General features: G+C 35.7%; 1 protein-coding gene across 5 annotated transcripts in view; it reads right to left on the reverse strand.

The window, feature by feature from the left end:
- LOC150086088 (DNA-binding protein RFX2-like) overlaps positions 1-14,977 on the reverse strand; it is a 483,547-nt gene that overhangs the window by 59,019 nt on the left and 409,551 nt on the right. For 4 of the 5 annotated variants that reach the window (XM_090374368.1, XM_090374370.1, XM_090374371.1 and 1 more), the window contains 3 exons: positions 10,972-11,117; positions 3,246-3,343; positions 2,300-2,449 (listed from right to left, as the gene is read on the reverse strand). In XM_090374368.1, coding sequence (XP_090230494.1) covers positions 2,300-2,449; positions 3,246-3,343; positions 10,972-11,117 — 394 coding nt within the window. The remainder of the gene's footprint in view (positions 1-2,299; positions 2,450-3,245; positions 3,344-10,971; positions 11,118-14,977) is intronic. The other variant, XM_090374369.1, reaches the window with a different exon arrangement.

Consider the following 14,977-nt stretch of genomic DNA (forward strand, 5'->3'; position numbering starts at 1 on the left):
TGGATAACCAATTACAAAAAACAGTTGAAAACCATAAGATGGAAGCTTGTTCAGAAGACCTTTATGCCAAATACGACTGAAAGTCTTTGAGATGTCAAGAGCAACTGCTTGTATTTCACCCAACTTTTCCATTGAATCTGTCCATAAATGGGTAACATAAACCAGAATATCACTAATGGATCGACACTGACAGAATCCACATTGGCGATCGTTGGTCAGACAGAAGGTTTTGTAGGTAGTTTAAGGGTTGGCGGTTAATTGATTTCTCCGTTACTTCAGAAAAAGTAAAAGTAATTGCAATAGGATGATAATTGGATGAGAGGGATTTGTCACCCTTTTTAGGAACTGGCTAGATATGAGCAAATTTCCAAGCAGAAGGAAAAACACCATTGGAATAAGAAAGTGAAAAAATGTGGCAAAGAAGAGAAGTAAGTTCAGGAGCACAGGTTTTGAGAACAAGTGGAGAAATACCATCGGGACCTGTAGCATCAAGATTTGTCAAAATCCTTCTGACGGAAGACCACAGGGGGCACTGAATGGAGCGTGTTGGGAATGGTGGGAAGTGTTTTACCTAAGATCATTAATACATTAGGTGGAAGAAAAATGGGATGCTAGCAGGTCAGCTTTATCCTTGCCTGAAGTGACAACAGAACCATCTGATTTTGACAGAGGTGGGAACAGAAATGGGCAAAAGTTGCGGCCAATAGCTTTGGCAAGAGAGCAGAATGCTCGGCTGCCATTAGGGCAAGTTTTCTACTCTTAGCCTGTTCAAAATCTAGTTTGGACTGATTAATAACTGCTTTACAATTGTTGCAAGCTTTGGTGTAGGCAGAAAATGAAACTGAAGAATTGGAAACAAGCCAATTACGATATGCAACATTCTTTTCCTGAACAGCCTTAGCACATTTATTGGAAAACCAAGGTTTAGATAAAGGACGAGATTTTAAAGTGGAGTGTTGGATAAAGGATTCCATTCCTACAAGAATAATTTCACTGATACGATCTGAGCAAACTTTGACATCAGAAGTTTTAAAACAGTAGTCTGACCAAGGAAAAGAAGAAAAGAAGTCTCGCAGGTCATCCCATTTTGCATTCTTGTAATGCCAAACAACACAAGGTTGGGAATAGCCATGGATAAAGGCTCCACTGGAGAAGAGACAATCACCAATTTGTGATCTGAGGTGCCTAAAGGACCACTCACTTCAACCGTGTACTTAGAGGGGTTGTTTATGAGAACAAGATCAAGCGTATTGGCTGTGTGGTAATGGATTGTCTGGTATTCTTGTAGGTAAATGAACAATCTGTGCAAGGTCATTAGTAATTGCAAAAGCCTCAGCATTTCGACTAGCTGGGTCGGTGTGACTAGAAAACAGAAGCCAGCTGGAGTTGTGAACATTAAAATCACCAAGGAAAATTACCTCACTGTTAGGAAAGTTGGACTGGAGAAAGTCAATTTGCAAAGAGCTCCAAGTGATTAGTGGAGTCGGGAGAACGGTAGAGACAACAGATGAATTTGACACAATGAGGTAGAGAGATTTTAAGCCAGAGAAGATCGAAAAGAGGAGATTCCAAATTACCAAGTCTCTGACAGGAAATATCAGAATGGACATATGCAAAAGCCTTCTCCATTGGCAAAGCGTTTTTTATTGGAGGTAGTACGATATATTAGGGCATCTCATTGTGAAGGCATTCACAATGAGATGCCATTTCTCCTACTTCGGTGGTTTACTACAAATTAAAATCATGCTTGGTACTAACGTATTCGATTACTAAATGTTTATATTGTTTAATATTAAAAATAAATAATTTATATATTTAAAAAACATTAAGTGAGAAAACGTCATTATAATAATACACCGTGTATTCTTTATCACAAACTTTTTATGTGAGAAAACTTTGTACCTGGGAAAACGTCTTACGTGGGAAAATAATACATCACAATGTATAGAGCTGAAATTGGGAATTAAGAAATCAAACCTAGTGAAGGGGAAAACTTCTTATGCGTGAAATTCTTATCCGGGATTCTACTGTACATATATATATATATATATATCTACATGATTTATAAGAGTTTGCCTAGTTTTATCTTAGTTTCACTCTAGTTACAACAGATTTCTACAAGGGGGGGGGGGGGCACATAAATAACTATATAAAAGAATGGCAAATTAGGAAAACTGACACTTCTACCACTCTAAGGAGAAACTACTAGATTAACCACACACACACACACAAAATTTGACCTCTCTTCATTTATTATAAAAGATGAAAATATATGAAAGCTTTTCTTAAAGTACTTTACCTGTACATTGTGAAAATCAACCCTGTTGAGGTCTGCCATCATCTGGTTGATCTGTGAGGAATTTTGGAGGACTGCTCTTGCTGCCTGAGCAAGATGATTTAAAGAAGTGTATCGACGTAAAGTCTGAGCGAAGGCACTTACAGCACTTACCTAGAAAGCAAGGTTCAAATAAGACATCTCCAACAACACAGAATCATTTCACTGTTATTTCAACAAAAAAAAATCTCCAAAGCACAAGCCTTCAACCCACAGTGGGGTTAAAGACTCCTGCTTTAGACTAACCTAAGTTTAGTAAAACAACTAATGCTGCTACATTTACTGGGCATATGACTCCTAACTGGTAAGTGGCATACAGCAAAACAGATGCTGAAACGTAACAGCAGCTAACATGATAGATGATAAAAATGACTGGCAGTGCCAGTGTTCACTCAAGACTTTCCATATCTGCAATACAAGTCCCAATATCAATTGGGGGTGGGTGGGGTGTGGTATAGAATGAGATTTCACACACAGCCAGCTAACAGACAACTATTTAAGAGGCCAATATCAGTTTAGTCTTTAGGCTGATAGACAAAATGATGGGATCCTTCCAAACAGCAGAAGTGGACACTTAAAACCAAATATTACTGATTTTTTTTTAACGTATGTATTGTACTCAATTTGTTTTCATAATGACATGCACTAATGTTCTGATATTTTAATGTACATATTTTTTAAAAATTAATATAATCATTTTTATTTATTTTACACACCGTTATACAGTAGACATTCCCAATGGTGGACAACATAGCATGGATTACTGGTGTCCATCATTGGAAGGTTAAACTGTAATACGAAAAAAAAAAAAAAAAAAAAAAAAAATCCTAAACTTGCATCATTGTGTACAGTTTTAATACAGTTTGTATTGCATATGATAAAAATTTATACAAAAATGTGTATATTCTACCTTAGTTTTAATCATTTCTTCTGGGCAACCTGACATTGCTGATGTTAACCAACCTTCCAAACTTTTGGCAAAGTTACGAATAGCCTGAGTAAGAGAGCCTAGGTAGTTAAAAAAAAAAAAAAAAAAAAAAAAAATTATTTTGTATATTTAGTACATATTAAATTTTATTATGTTAATACCAATTAAGATCAGTTGGTATCTATAAAAAGTATATTACTAGGTAGATAAAATAGACTAAGTTGCTTTACTATAGCTACCTTTTGCAGATAAAAGGACTGCTTGGCTGGTATGTGAACCTAATAGAGTGCTAAAAATTTCAGTCTTCCATTTACAGACTTGACATTTTACATGTCCATTTCATAGGAAATGCATAAATTAAGTTAAAAACCCTCAATTCATGAAATCTTTTATTCTCGTAGCACTTTCCAAAGTCAAACTTGACTAAAAATTGTCACTCAAAAAATTTCCTTTGTGTATCAACTTTAGAATGTTGAAAGGAAATTCTACAGAGTGAATAAGGTTTTGGTCAAGTTTGGATTTGAAAGATGATAGAATGGAAAACAGAAGAAGAATTCACAGAACAAAGTTTATTTATCATTTTCTTTTTAAATTTATGTACCTACATTTAACGAGCAAGCAGGGTAAAGTGGTGCCTCAATACATACCTAAGTACTGTGGAAAGGACTGACGCAACCAGTGTTTAACAGGAGGCACATGAAACTGGATGGTGATAGTGTTCCTCCCCCAAGGCATCCTTTTGTTATATGGAACTACTTCACATGGTCTGCTTGATGTAGTAGTGAGATTTTAGGCTCAGTGGTAGAGACAATACTGCATGCACTGTTATGTATTATGTCTGTACAAGTATACATATTCAAGGGCCAATTTTGTTATGCTTTGTGGGTTAAAAAACCCAGAAAACAGCTCACAGTGAAAAACCCTACTCCCTCCACCAGAAATCAGCTAACTACATCCCTGAATGAAGAAGACTCTAGAAATTCCTCCAGTCTATGATGGGACTTCAAATAGGTGGCAAGTAGCAAAACCAATATACTGCCATAGAGTAAAAGTGGTCAGGGCTGAGACCATTATCATAAACCTTGAATTCACAATACCAATCTATCATACATTTTCCAAACTGAATAATGTAATGTTTGTGATAGTGGCCTCTCATTTTGCATTTAAAAAGACAAATAATAGAGTATTTGAAAAGTCTCAACCAAGAATTGAGTTTATGATATTAACCAGAATTTAACAAATCAATTTTTAAATAAGAAATTTAAGTAACCGATGCTTTTTTTTGCAAATGACTAAATGACGTAAATCAGGATATTACAAGCACAACAATAATGGTTGAACTAGTAATTTAATGAATAAAAATAAAACGAGTTTTATGTATGCTTTTATTACTTGGCATATGTGATCAAGTCCAGACTTGGCTCCCCACTCACAACTTCCTTGATTATTTTGACAGAAAATTAGAACTAAGGTCAGTTCTAAACAAACTTTCTAAATAAAACGTGTTGCTGAGAAGAGAATTTACTAATTAAATAAACTAACCACTGAACATTAAACTGAAACCTTATTTCTGACTTTTATAAACAACATCCACAGAATTCTGTGATCCACATGATCTCAAATATCACAGACCAGACAGCTTCAAATCTCTATTGATGAAAGTCTAGATCAAAAATATCATGAAGTTTTATAAAGTAATGCATTCTAGCAAAAAAGAGGTTGCTAATAACCACACTTAAAAAAAAAAAAAAAAAAACTAAGTGCTGTACATAAAGTACTGCTAATTCTTATTTTTAAATAACTATTTGTTTGCCGACCGGGCTAGCCGGGTGGGTGAAGCGCCTGCCTGGCAAACCAAAGGTCGCAGGTTCGAATCCCGCCTCGGGCTTGGATCAAAGTACTGCAAAAAACCTTGGGAGGTGCACTATGGCCACAGAAGCCGATGCGCCAATAACTACAAAAAAAAAAAAAAAAACTATTTGTTCTCTTTTACCAATTAACAAAAATTATTCACATCTTTAATTTGGCAATAAAATATGTCTGAAAATTTGACGTCACTGCTAGATATTTTAGAATAGGTACCAATGAATCTTAGGTGTTAGTACTATAGGTATCCTATTTTTTTTTTTTTTTTTTTTTAAAACTAACCTGCAAGGCAGTACTTTAAATTTGACCTAACCTGGCATAGTTGGTAAACTTGTGTCTTATATAGATATAGCAGACAGTTTTGTACAAGCCATGCTGTGGTGATTCTATGAAAGCAGTCCTACATCTCCCAAAAAAGGCTGCACTCTGTCACAAAATGTAGGAGGTTTGTTTTAGGATAACAATATTGAGAATTTGTTCTGCCCATTACATAGCCTATGATGAATCCCATGAAACAGTGGTTTTCTACTTATGATATGCATACAATTAGTATTAGTATTGGCAAATGATGTAAGAAAGCATCAGCTAAAAAGAAAAATTCCCATTTCACCTATCCATTCCCTCCAATAGTTTGTCTAGTTCTTCCTTGAATTTATTTAATCTATCCATTTCCACAACAACAGATAGAAGTTTGTTCCAACAGTCAACCACCTGCTCACTAAAGGCAAACTTCTGCACATCTCTATAGCAACCATCCTTCCTCAATTTGAATTTATGCCCCCCCCCACCTCCTGTGCATAGTCTGAGCAAGAGGAAGAATCACATCAGCAATGAGCTTGCTCAATCCATTCAAAGCCTTAACCACCTCTATCAGATCATCTCGCAGATGCATAGTCCCTATGCACCTGTGAGACTCGACTAATAACATTAGTCAACAAAGAGCAATGTCCACTGACAACCACTCTCTGCCTTCTCCTGCACAACCATCCTTTTATTCAAAACAGTAATATGTCCTTAATTTTGTAAAACAGTCTTTTATGTGCAACAGTAACAAAAGCTTTCCTGAAATCCAAGTATATGATATCTAAATAATTTTTTGCATCCAGTTCATTTGTGACCACATTGTAGTATCCAATCAAATTGGTCAAACAAGATTTCCCCTTAACAAACCCATTCTATGTTTGAGTATAATTGTAGCCCTGTCTAGATGGTCCTGCATTACTTCTTTAACCAGTGGCTCCATTATTTCCCCTGAAACAGATATTAAGCTAACAGGTCTGTATTTACTTGTCCCCTCCCCGTGAATTGGGGATACATTTACACATCCCCAGTCTGCAAGAATACAAAGATGCTCTCATAATTATGGCTAATGGTTTTCTTACCTGCTTTGCTGCCCCCTTAATATAATTGGATAGATCCAATCCACCCTAGGTGCTTTATGTTTAATTTCAACAATTTCTCTTCCACTTTCCTTTCAGTTATTATAAAATAATTGACTTCCTGTTAGAGTTTGATGAACTTCTGCCATCCACTTAACTTAAAAATTTCTCATGTGTGAATGTAGATGCAAAATACTTATTCAGTTAGTCAGCAACCTGAGCAGGATCAACAGTTGAACTAGCGATATCAAGTGGACCAATGTCATTCATCCCTTCATTCTAGTGTTTACATAAGTAAAGAAGTCGTTGCTGCTTTTCTTTGCATTCTTTGCCAAAGATTTCTCATAATCCAACCTGGCTTCCCTAACCTCCTCTATGACTTGATTTCAGAATAATTTACATCTACCGTAGGCTTCTATATCACCAGATAATTTATATGCATCCCATGCATATTTCTTCTCTGCCACATCTCATTAGTTCATCTGACATCTATTTAAGTCTATGCCTTGAACAATATTTCTTAGTTGGTATGACTAGTAGTTTCTATAACTATTTCCTTGAATGGGACTACCACCTAGTGGCTCTTTTTATCTGCAGATTCTTAATGTGTGAAGAATCACTGCTGATAATCAAATCAAGAGTATTGCTCTCTCTCTCTCTTATTGCCTCTCTAACATGCTGCTGTAGAAAACAAGGAAGCTTATACAGGGTGTCTCAAAAATATTGGTACAAACGTTTAGGGAAGGTAGGTAACATCTAAAGGAATGTGAATCGCATAGGAACCCATAATTGGAAACGTCACCGTAAGTCGGTACACGGCACTGTTCATCAGTTCGCAAGAGGGAAAATTTCTGGTTTACTCATTCAAGCAGTAGTCGCCGCACAAAGAGCATGCATCGATATACGAACTGTGAGCTGGCAGACATGCATCTAGTGTATGGATTAGCAGAGGGCAATGGCCGAGCAGCTCAACAAATTTATGGAGAACGCTTCCCAGACAGACATGTACCGGACCACCGTTTGTTTGCGAGTGTGCATCAAAATTTGTGCGATTATGGGTCATTTAGAGGTAACAGGAATAGTGCGGACAGATCACGTTCGATGCGAACTCCCACCATGGAAAAAAGTGTGTTGAATGCCGTCCAGAATAATCCTACTACCAGCACACGTGCCGTTGCCTCTGCCTTAGGAGTGTCTCGTTGCAGTGTACAGCGTGTCTGGCACGACAATTCCTTACACCCCTTTCATCTCCAAAGGGTTCAGTTACTGTTCCCCCAAGATCATCCTGCACGTGTGGCTTTTGCCCAGTGGTTTCTCCAAGAAAGCGTCCAAGACTTGAATTTTCCAGCCTATGTTTCTTATTTCACTCGAGAAGGCTTATTCAATCAGCACAATGCTCATGTGTGGGCTCACGACAACCCACACGGTGTGCGCCCCCATGTGGCACAACATCGCTTCGCAATAAATGTGTGGGCAGGTATGGTCGATGACTGCTTTTTTTTTTTTTTTTTTTTTTTTTATGTGAACCCCAAACACGAGAGGTATTAGAACCTATAGTACTTAGTACCGTGCTTGGGTTAAAAAAGCATGGATTGAAGGAGAAGTATGGGGGGAGGGGGATGCCGGAAACTTTGCGCTAGAGACTAAACATAGTCGGCCCATACATGTTACCCCGCATGAACTCCACTAAATATCGGATCTTTCTTGAACAAGTTCTACCAGGGTTACTTGACGATGTTTCAGCAAATGTGAGATGCAACATTTGGTTTCAACATGACGGGGCGCCTGCCCGTTATGGAAGGTGTGTTCGTGACCATTTGAACAGGCGTTTTGGGCATCGATGGATTGGCTGTGGTGGACCCGTTGCCTGGCCCCCATGCTCACCTGATTTATCAAGCCATGATTTCTTTCTGTGGGGGGCCCTCAAATCTATCATGTATGAATCACCTGTGGAGACGGAAATGGATCTCGTGGCGAGACTCGTCTGCGCTGCTGCTGCTGTCAAAGAAACTCCAGGCATGTTCGACCATGTCCGCCAATCCATGCTGCGTCAGTGTCACGCATGCATCACGTCTCATGGTGGAACCTTCGAGCATCTGTTGTAACATCATGAAATACACCCATCTCACACTCCATTGTTAATATTATGTCAAATAAATGTTTGCCACTAATTACTGTCTTATGTCATTTCTGCTTCTTGTGCCTCTGCTGCTACTTTCCCGTGACATTTCCGGTTATGGGTTCCTATGCGATTTGCATTCCTTTAGATGTTACCTACCTCCCCTAAACGTTTGTACCAATATTTTTGAGACACCCTGTATATTATATATAGCAATAGTAAAAAAAAAAAGAAAAAGAAGAAGAAAAGAAAGAAAGAAAAACAATACACACACTATTTACTGGCCCACTCTATTTCTCTGTGCAGCTGTTTGTTGTACTCACCAGAGTCATTAGGCCTATAACACTCACCTACTCTCACTTTTGCTTTCCTAGTGATTATGTCACACCAAACTGACTTAACATTGCATTGGCCACCCGTGTAAACTGGATGCACTGCCTTAGATTTTATGTGATCCTTAACTAAGAGCATAATCCTCTCCATCCTGTCTCATTTCTGTACGATGTACTCCGCATATTCAATTTTGCATCTCTTATATCTGAGTGACACCATATCTCTGATATCCCAACAATGTCTGCATTTCATGACTTGACCAGCACTTCAAATTTATCAAATTTAACTACTATGCTCCCAGCATTGGCATACATGCACCTGGCCTTCCTCTTATTTATTATAACACAGCCCATGTATTTACTTATTCCATGGTTACTCACAGCAGGCAATGAAGTTCCCAGCACCCTACTTTCCAGGGTGCTGCAAGCAGTGCAAGAATAATTTTCATCTATACCTGGCTATTGTTAATCTATTAGACTGTGTATCCATCCCCCAAGCTAGCAGTTTTCCGACCCGCCTAACACTGCCTTGATAGCATCGGCAAATTTTCTTGTAACTTTTCTATTTAAGTGTATCCCATCCCTGTAGAAACAGTCACTTCTATTAACAAGCACAGACTATGCTGTGAAAAATTCTACCCCATGAGCCTTGCACAATCTCCAATTGCAAATACATTGACAACGTTCTCATTATATGCTGCCTCCTATCTTGTCTGGGCAAAATTGCTGATACTTTCAAATTTAACCCTAACAGGTGACGCTATTTTTGAAACATTGCCTGTTATGCAGTATACAGCACAGCACAGTGGTATGATGAGGGGCAGTAATAATTAATAATTTTTTTAAATATATATATATAAATGAGGGCATTCAAGTTTAAAAAAAGATTAGAAATCCTTGTGACAAAATTATTTAAGGAATGAGATGGAGTTATTCAAATCAGATGAGAGTAATTCCATAGGGAACCTTATTAAGGCTAATGGTGAGTTCACAATGGTGAGGTGGGGGAACACACCTCTAGCTTTTCTTTTCTTTTTCCCCCCTTAAAGCTAACCTGAAAAGTCAGAGAGGAATATTCACAAGTGTCCAAGCTATAAACAACTACACTGCAGAACCTATCAGGTTCCAGCACTGCCACTATCATAAACTTTCAGCAAATTATTATTTTATTTTTGCTCTTAGTATATGTTCGCATGAATTTTTATTTTTTAATCCTGTCACAGATTTGTCTAGCCTATAAAATATTCATAATTACTTAAATAAGCAAGTTGTTAAACAAACTGTACTTCCCAATGAAAATAATATAGTAGAATACAAAACATGCAATCACTATAATTTATTACCAAAAAAACAAAATTATACTTCATGGTGAGAAAATAGAGTAAAAACCTTCTTAACCAACACTCACTTAACTGACTCACTGGATTTTCTGCTTTAGAACATATTCCAAAAATTGCTTGTTGGAAAACGAAATTATGGACAATGAAAAATCACATAGTGTGACAGAAACAGATGATCTAAATACGAAGAAGAAGCAATCAACTCAAATCCAGAATTAAAATTTTTTCATACAGCTGCCAAAAACACCCTAGATAGAGATTTACATTAAGGTGAACAAATGCTGATTCAACAGTCCATGATGTAATGTTTATAAAAAAAAAAAAGCAGAGGGAATATGCTGCATGACATCACATTTCATCATCCAAATAAATGAAAATTAAAGACTTTATATAATGAATGTACAAGTATATGTTTTAAGTGAAAAAATTATATAAAATAAAAAATGTGTACATTTTCATGATTCTCTGCTTTAATTGACTTTTTCAATTAACCAACAGATTGCCACTCTCACACTGGACAAGGGGGCTACTTATGTAAATAAATTCAAATTAGCAATTTGCTGTTTCAGACTAATTCTATAATCATAATTTCTTTTGAAAAATGTTTCAGGATGAGAAGTTAACACAAATTTAGAACAGTATATTAAATGATTTAATATACATATGACTTACTTGGGATCGGCCTAAGGACATCTGGAATAAGGACATCAACTAGATTCTGATAAAATTGATAATCAGCTTTACGTACAAATTGTAAAATTGGTTCATGCCTGCACAGCAGGTACAATTTGGACTTGCTAAGCAACTTTTCATGCTCACTATAGAAATAGAAAAGAGAAGAAATAATAAAAAAAATAAAATAAAAAAACCAATAAATTATACTGCTTCTAAACAAAACACGGTATGTAATCATGTTTAAAATAAAATAATCATCAGTTTTCAACATGAACACATTAAACACTGTCATGAGGAACTGTTAAACTTTTATGACTTGAAAAAAGTTTGTGTGAAAACAAAATTATCATTTATAATCAAAATTTGGATGCATTACCTGCATTTGATTTCAGTCAAAGCAAGACATTCTGCTTTCACTGAAGGCAGGGCTGGGTATTTAACCTTATGACTTTGGCTTACATTCAACTTAGAGAAAAATAATTGTAAAATCCTGTTACTATAAATACCATTTTAATGAAAATATTTCTAGGTCTGGGCTAACTTTCATTAATTATTAGTGCTTTGTCAGTATCATTCGAACAAAATTTGTTATGTGCATTTTGAAAATCTTGTTTTGACAAAAATTCATTAGAATGAATTATTTTCAAGTTCAACCTACGTATTTCATTCTAAGCAGAATGGCAGAAAAAAGTTTCTTGCAAATTTATGAATGCCACTGTTAGTGCATGTAAATATGGATACAGGAGCATTCACTCAAAGAAAGAATGTGGATAGCATGTCCTATAAAATTTTCTTCACACATATTTGAAAGATTACGCTCTCTCTCTCTGAAGCAATTTCACAAAGAGGATCAAAGAAGGAAAAAAAAAAAAAATCAGGTTAAAAAAATGTAGAACAAACAGATATAAGATCATAACAAAAGAGGCCTCATGTTTTTATTATTTCTGACATAGAAATATTCCTGTAAGGGATTCAGTGTCAGATTTAGAATTAAATTCGACTTAGTGCAATCTGTATCCACACATTTTTCCACTACACCAAACCTGAATTTTTGTATTAACAAAGGAAAAAAAGTTAAAAATTAAAAATTAAAAAAAAATTATGTATTAATATGTGGAAAGTAACAATAAGTTTTAGGTTGTTCATTTTTACCCCTGCAGTATACTTATTTAATCATCTTATTTATTTATTACTAATTTTAAAGTCAATATCTGAGTACAATAAATGGGAAATTACTATTCCTATATATCAGAAAAGTGCAGCAGAATTTATATCAACAAAAAACACTACTCTTCATTTTCAAAAAAAATTCACTGATATTTTTCTCAGAGAAGGGTGTTTCCAAATCATTTTCTAATGCTGATTTCAAAATGACTTCTAATTGTTTCCATCAATGTCAGGTTTCTTCAAAAATCGTAAAAAAAAAATTTAATTTTTCAGAAATTTTTATTAATTTTGGCAGAATTTGTGCACTGAAACAAAATACTAACAAAATACTACTTTTAGCAGATTTTTATAATTAAAGGCACGTTGAAAACACTATTAGAAAGGGCAGCATGGTAAAAAGTCCACTAAATACTTACCTCACATTTTAAAAACTAATCCACGATGGGTAAAATTTTCATCTAGCAATAACAGTCAGCCATCATGTTGACATTCTCCACTGGTGCCTTATCTCCATGTCTTCAATGTCTCGGTGAAATGAATAGAGTGAGCTTCTAGAATTGACCCATATTTAGATCCATCGTGGATTAACACACCTTTGAGCCTCCTCTTTGATTAATCAATAAAAAGTCGGATTGTAATTAATTCCTAAACAGCATTAGCATAGCAGAGGCATACAATGCAAGAAAGCAAGCTTATGCAGCATCAGCCAAAAAAAAAAAAAAATGCTCCGATTTCACCCTTCTGTTCGTTCTAAATACCTGTCCAACTCAGCATTAAATTTATTTAGGCTATCAACTTCCACAACAAAAGATGGAAGTCTGTTCCACCAATCAACTACCTGCTGGCTAAAGGCAAACTTCCACACATCTATCCTACAACTGTCTTTCCTCAATTGGAATTTATGCCCTCTCAGATGATTATTCTGAGCAAGAGGAAGAATCCCATCAGCATTGAGCATGCTCAAACCATTAAAGGCTTTATACACCTCAAATCAGATCACCTCGCAGGTGCGTAGTCTCTGCAAAACTTAAGCTTTTCTTTGTAAGAGCAACCTTCGTACAGAAGTTTGTTTCCCTTGTTGCCCTTCTCTGTACTCGTTCCAACAGCTCTACATCCTTCTTAAAATGGGGCCTTCAGACCTGTATATGATACTCAAGGTGTGGCCTGATCATTGCCTTATACAAGGGGATAATCACCTCCTTATATATAGCAATATAAATGACTTAATAGTTCATTTATATTGCTGCAAAAAACCACAGAATCATCCTAAGGGAAGTAGGGGACTAGTTCTCATTGTGTCAGTACTATGAGAAAAATGTTCCATTTGCCAGAAGATTTTCTGACTTCAAGTCTAGGACCAAAGAGTTCTGCAGATTCTTTTGGTAATCTACCATATTGCTGAGTTCATGCTATGAAAACAGTTGAGGGCTGAACTCAATATCTCCAGGTGTGTAGACTTCAGTTTCATTCTCAAAAGTTTCACTTTTAGCATTCACTATTGCAAATGGCAAGGTCTTCTTTTTATCATTTTCCCACAATCTCAATGCTTCAACAGAGGTTCGGCAAACTTTATGTGGGGCCCATTGTTTATTTTGGTCACCAAGTTTCACTTGAAAATAAGTACAATGCACATTTCTGTAATATCTTGTCTTTGCTTGAGGCCTACGTAACTTCCACAAATATAACAAAATAAGTTTGGACTGCTCAAACACTTACTTGAAGAGATTTTACTCACTTTTCACCATAAGTTTGACAATAATCTCAAAAATAAACTGAGCTCACACTGATAAAGATTGCTGCATAGAGCTCTCAAGGTCAAAAGCAAATTACTGCAGGCAGTATTGCCAGTATGTGAAGATTTGCTTTAAAATTCCCAGCATTTATTCCTAACTTAATACATTCAATAATAAACTCATGACATCAACTTAAGTGATTTGTGAAAAAATGGTATATGATAGCTAAGTTAAAAACAGCTATTAGTTTACAAACATTGAAAACCATGCAGAGCAGTGTAATGTCTTTTATCTATTTCTAATAACATTCATTAAAATTAAATTTCAATAGTGAAATGATTTATGCACCCCGTGAAGTCAATTATAACTGAATTTTAGTATATATTATCCACAGTAATGATTCAGTCACTAATGATATTTGTCTAATGATATTTTAACTAATGATATTTGTCTCATTGAATATAAGCTCAAGACAGGTCAATACTTAGCCCCTGCTCTTCAGTGAGAGCAGAACAATCTATGCGTGGCCAAAATCAAATGCGGGTAACACATACAAATTTTGATTTCATTTCAATTACTGCATTGAAATACCCCTGAAATCCTACAGGATTATCCTTTTATCCACCAGACTATTATACATAAATTTTTTCTTCCCATTTGATATTTTCCTGGAAGGCATTCATAATGTAATGTGCAGAACTTACAGAGTGAAAAACATCTATTACTTCATCTAGTTGTCCTTCTATGAGACTGAAAACAACTCAAAACTTGTCAATGAAAAATCATAAACTTTAAAATAATAAAATTTGTGTTATCTCTGCATTCTTACCATTTTCAAAGGTAACTCACACACTATATTCAAAAGAACAACCTTTTCTTCTTTCTTTCTTTAACGGTTTGTAATTTTGAAAGCAGAGTTCCCTATGACTAATCACATTCTTGTTTAACTTTGTAAGAAACATGAATTACCAAAAGGGAAGTAATAGATTTAACATCATTAGGTCTTACAGGCATGACCACAGTCTGCATAAAAGTATGATTGCAGTCATCATAAAAGTAGTTACACAGTATGTACTTTACGGTACCATACAGAATACATCATG

This window comes from Mastigoproctus giganteus, chromosome 5 (assembly GCF_048544385.1).
Source record: "Mastigoproctus giganteus isolate SK-2022 chromosome 5, ASM4854438v1, whole genome shotgun sequence".
NCBI classification, from domain to species: Eukaryota; Metazoa; Arthropoda; class Arachnida; order Uropygi; family Thelyphonidae; genus Mastigoproctus; species Mastigoproctus giganteus.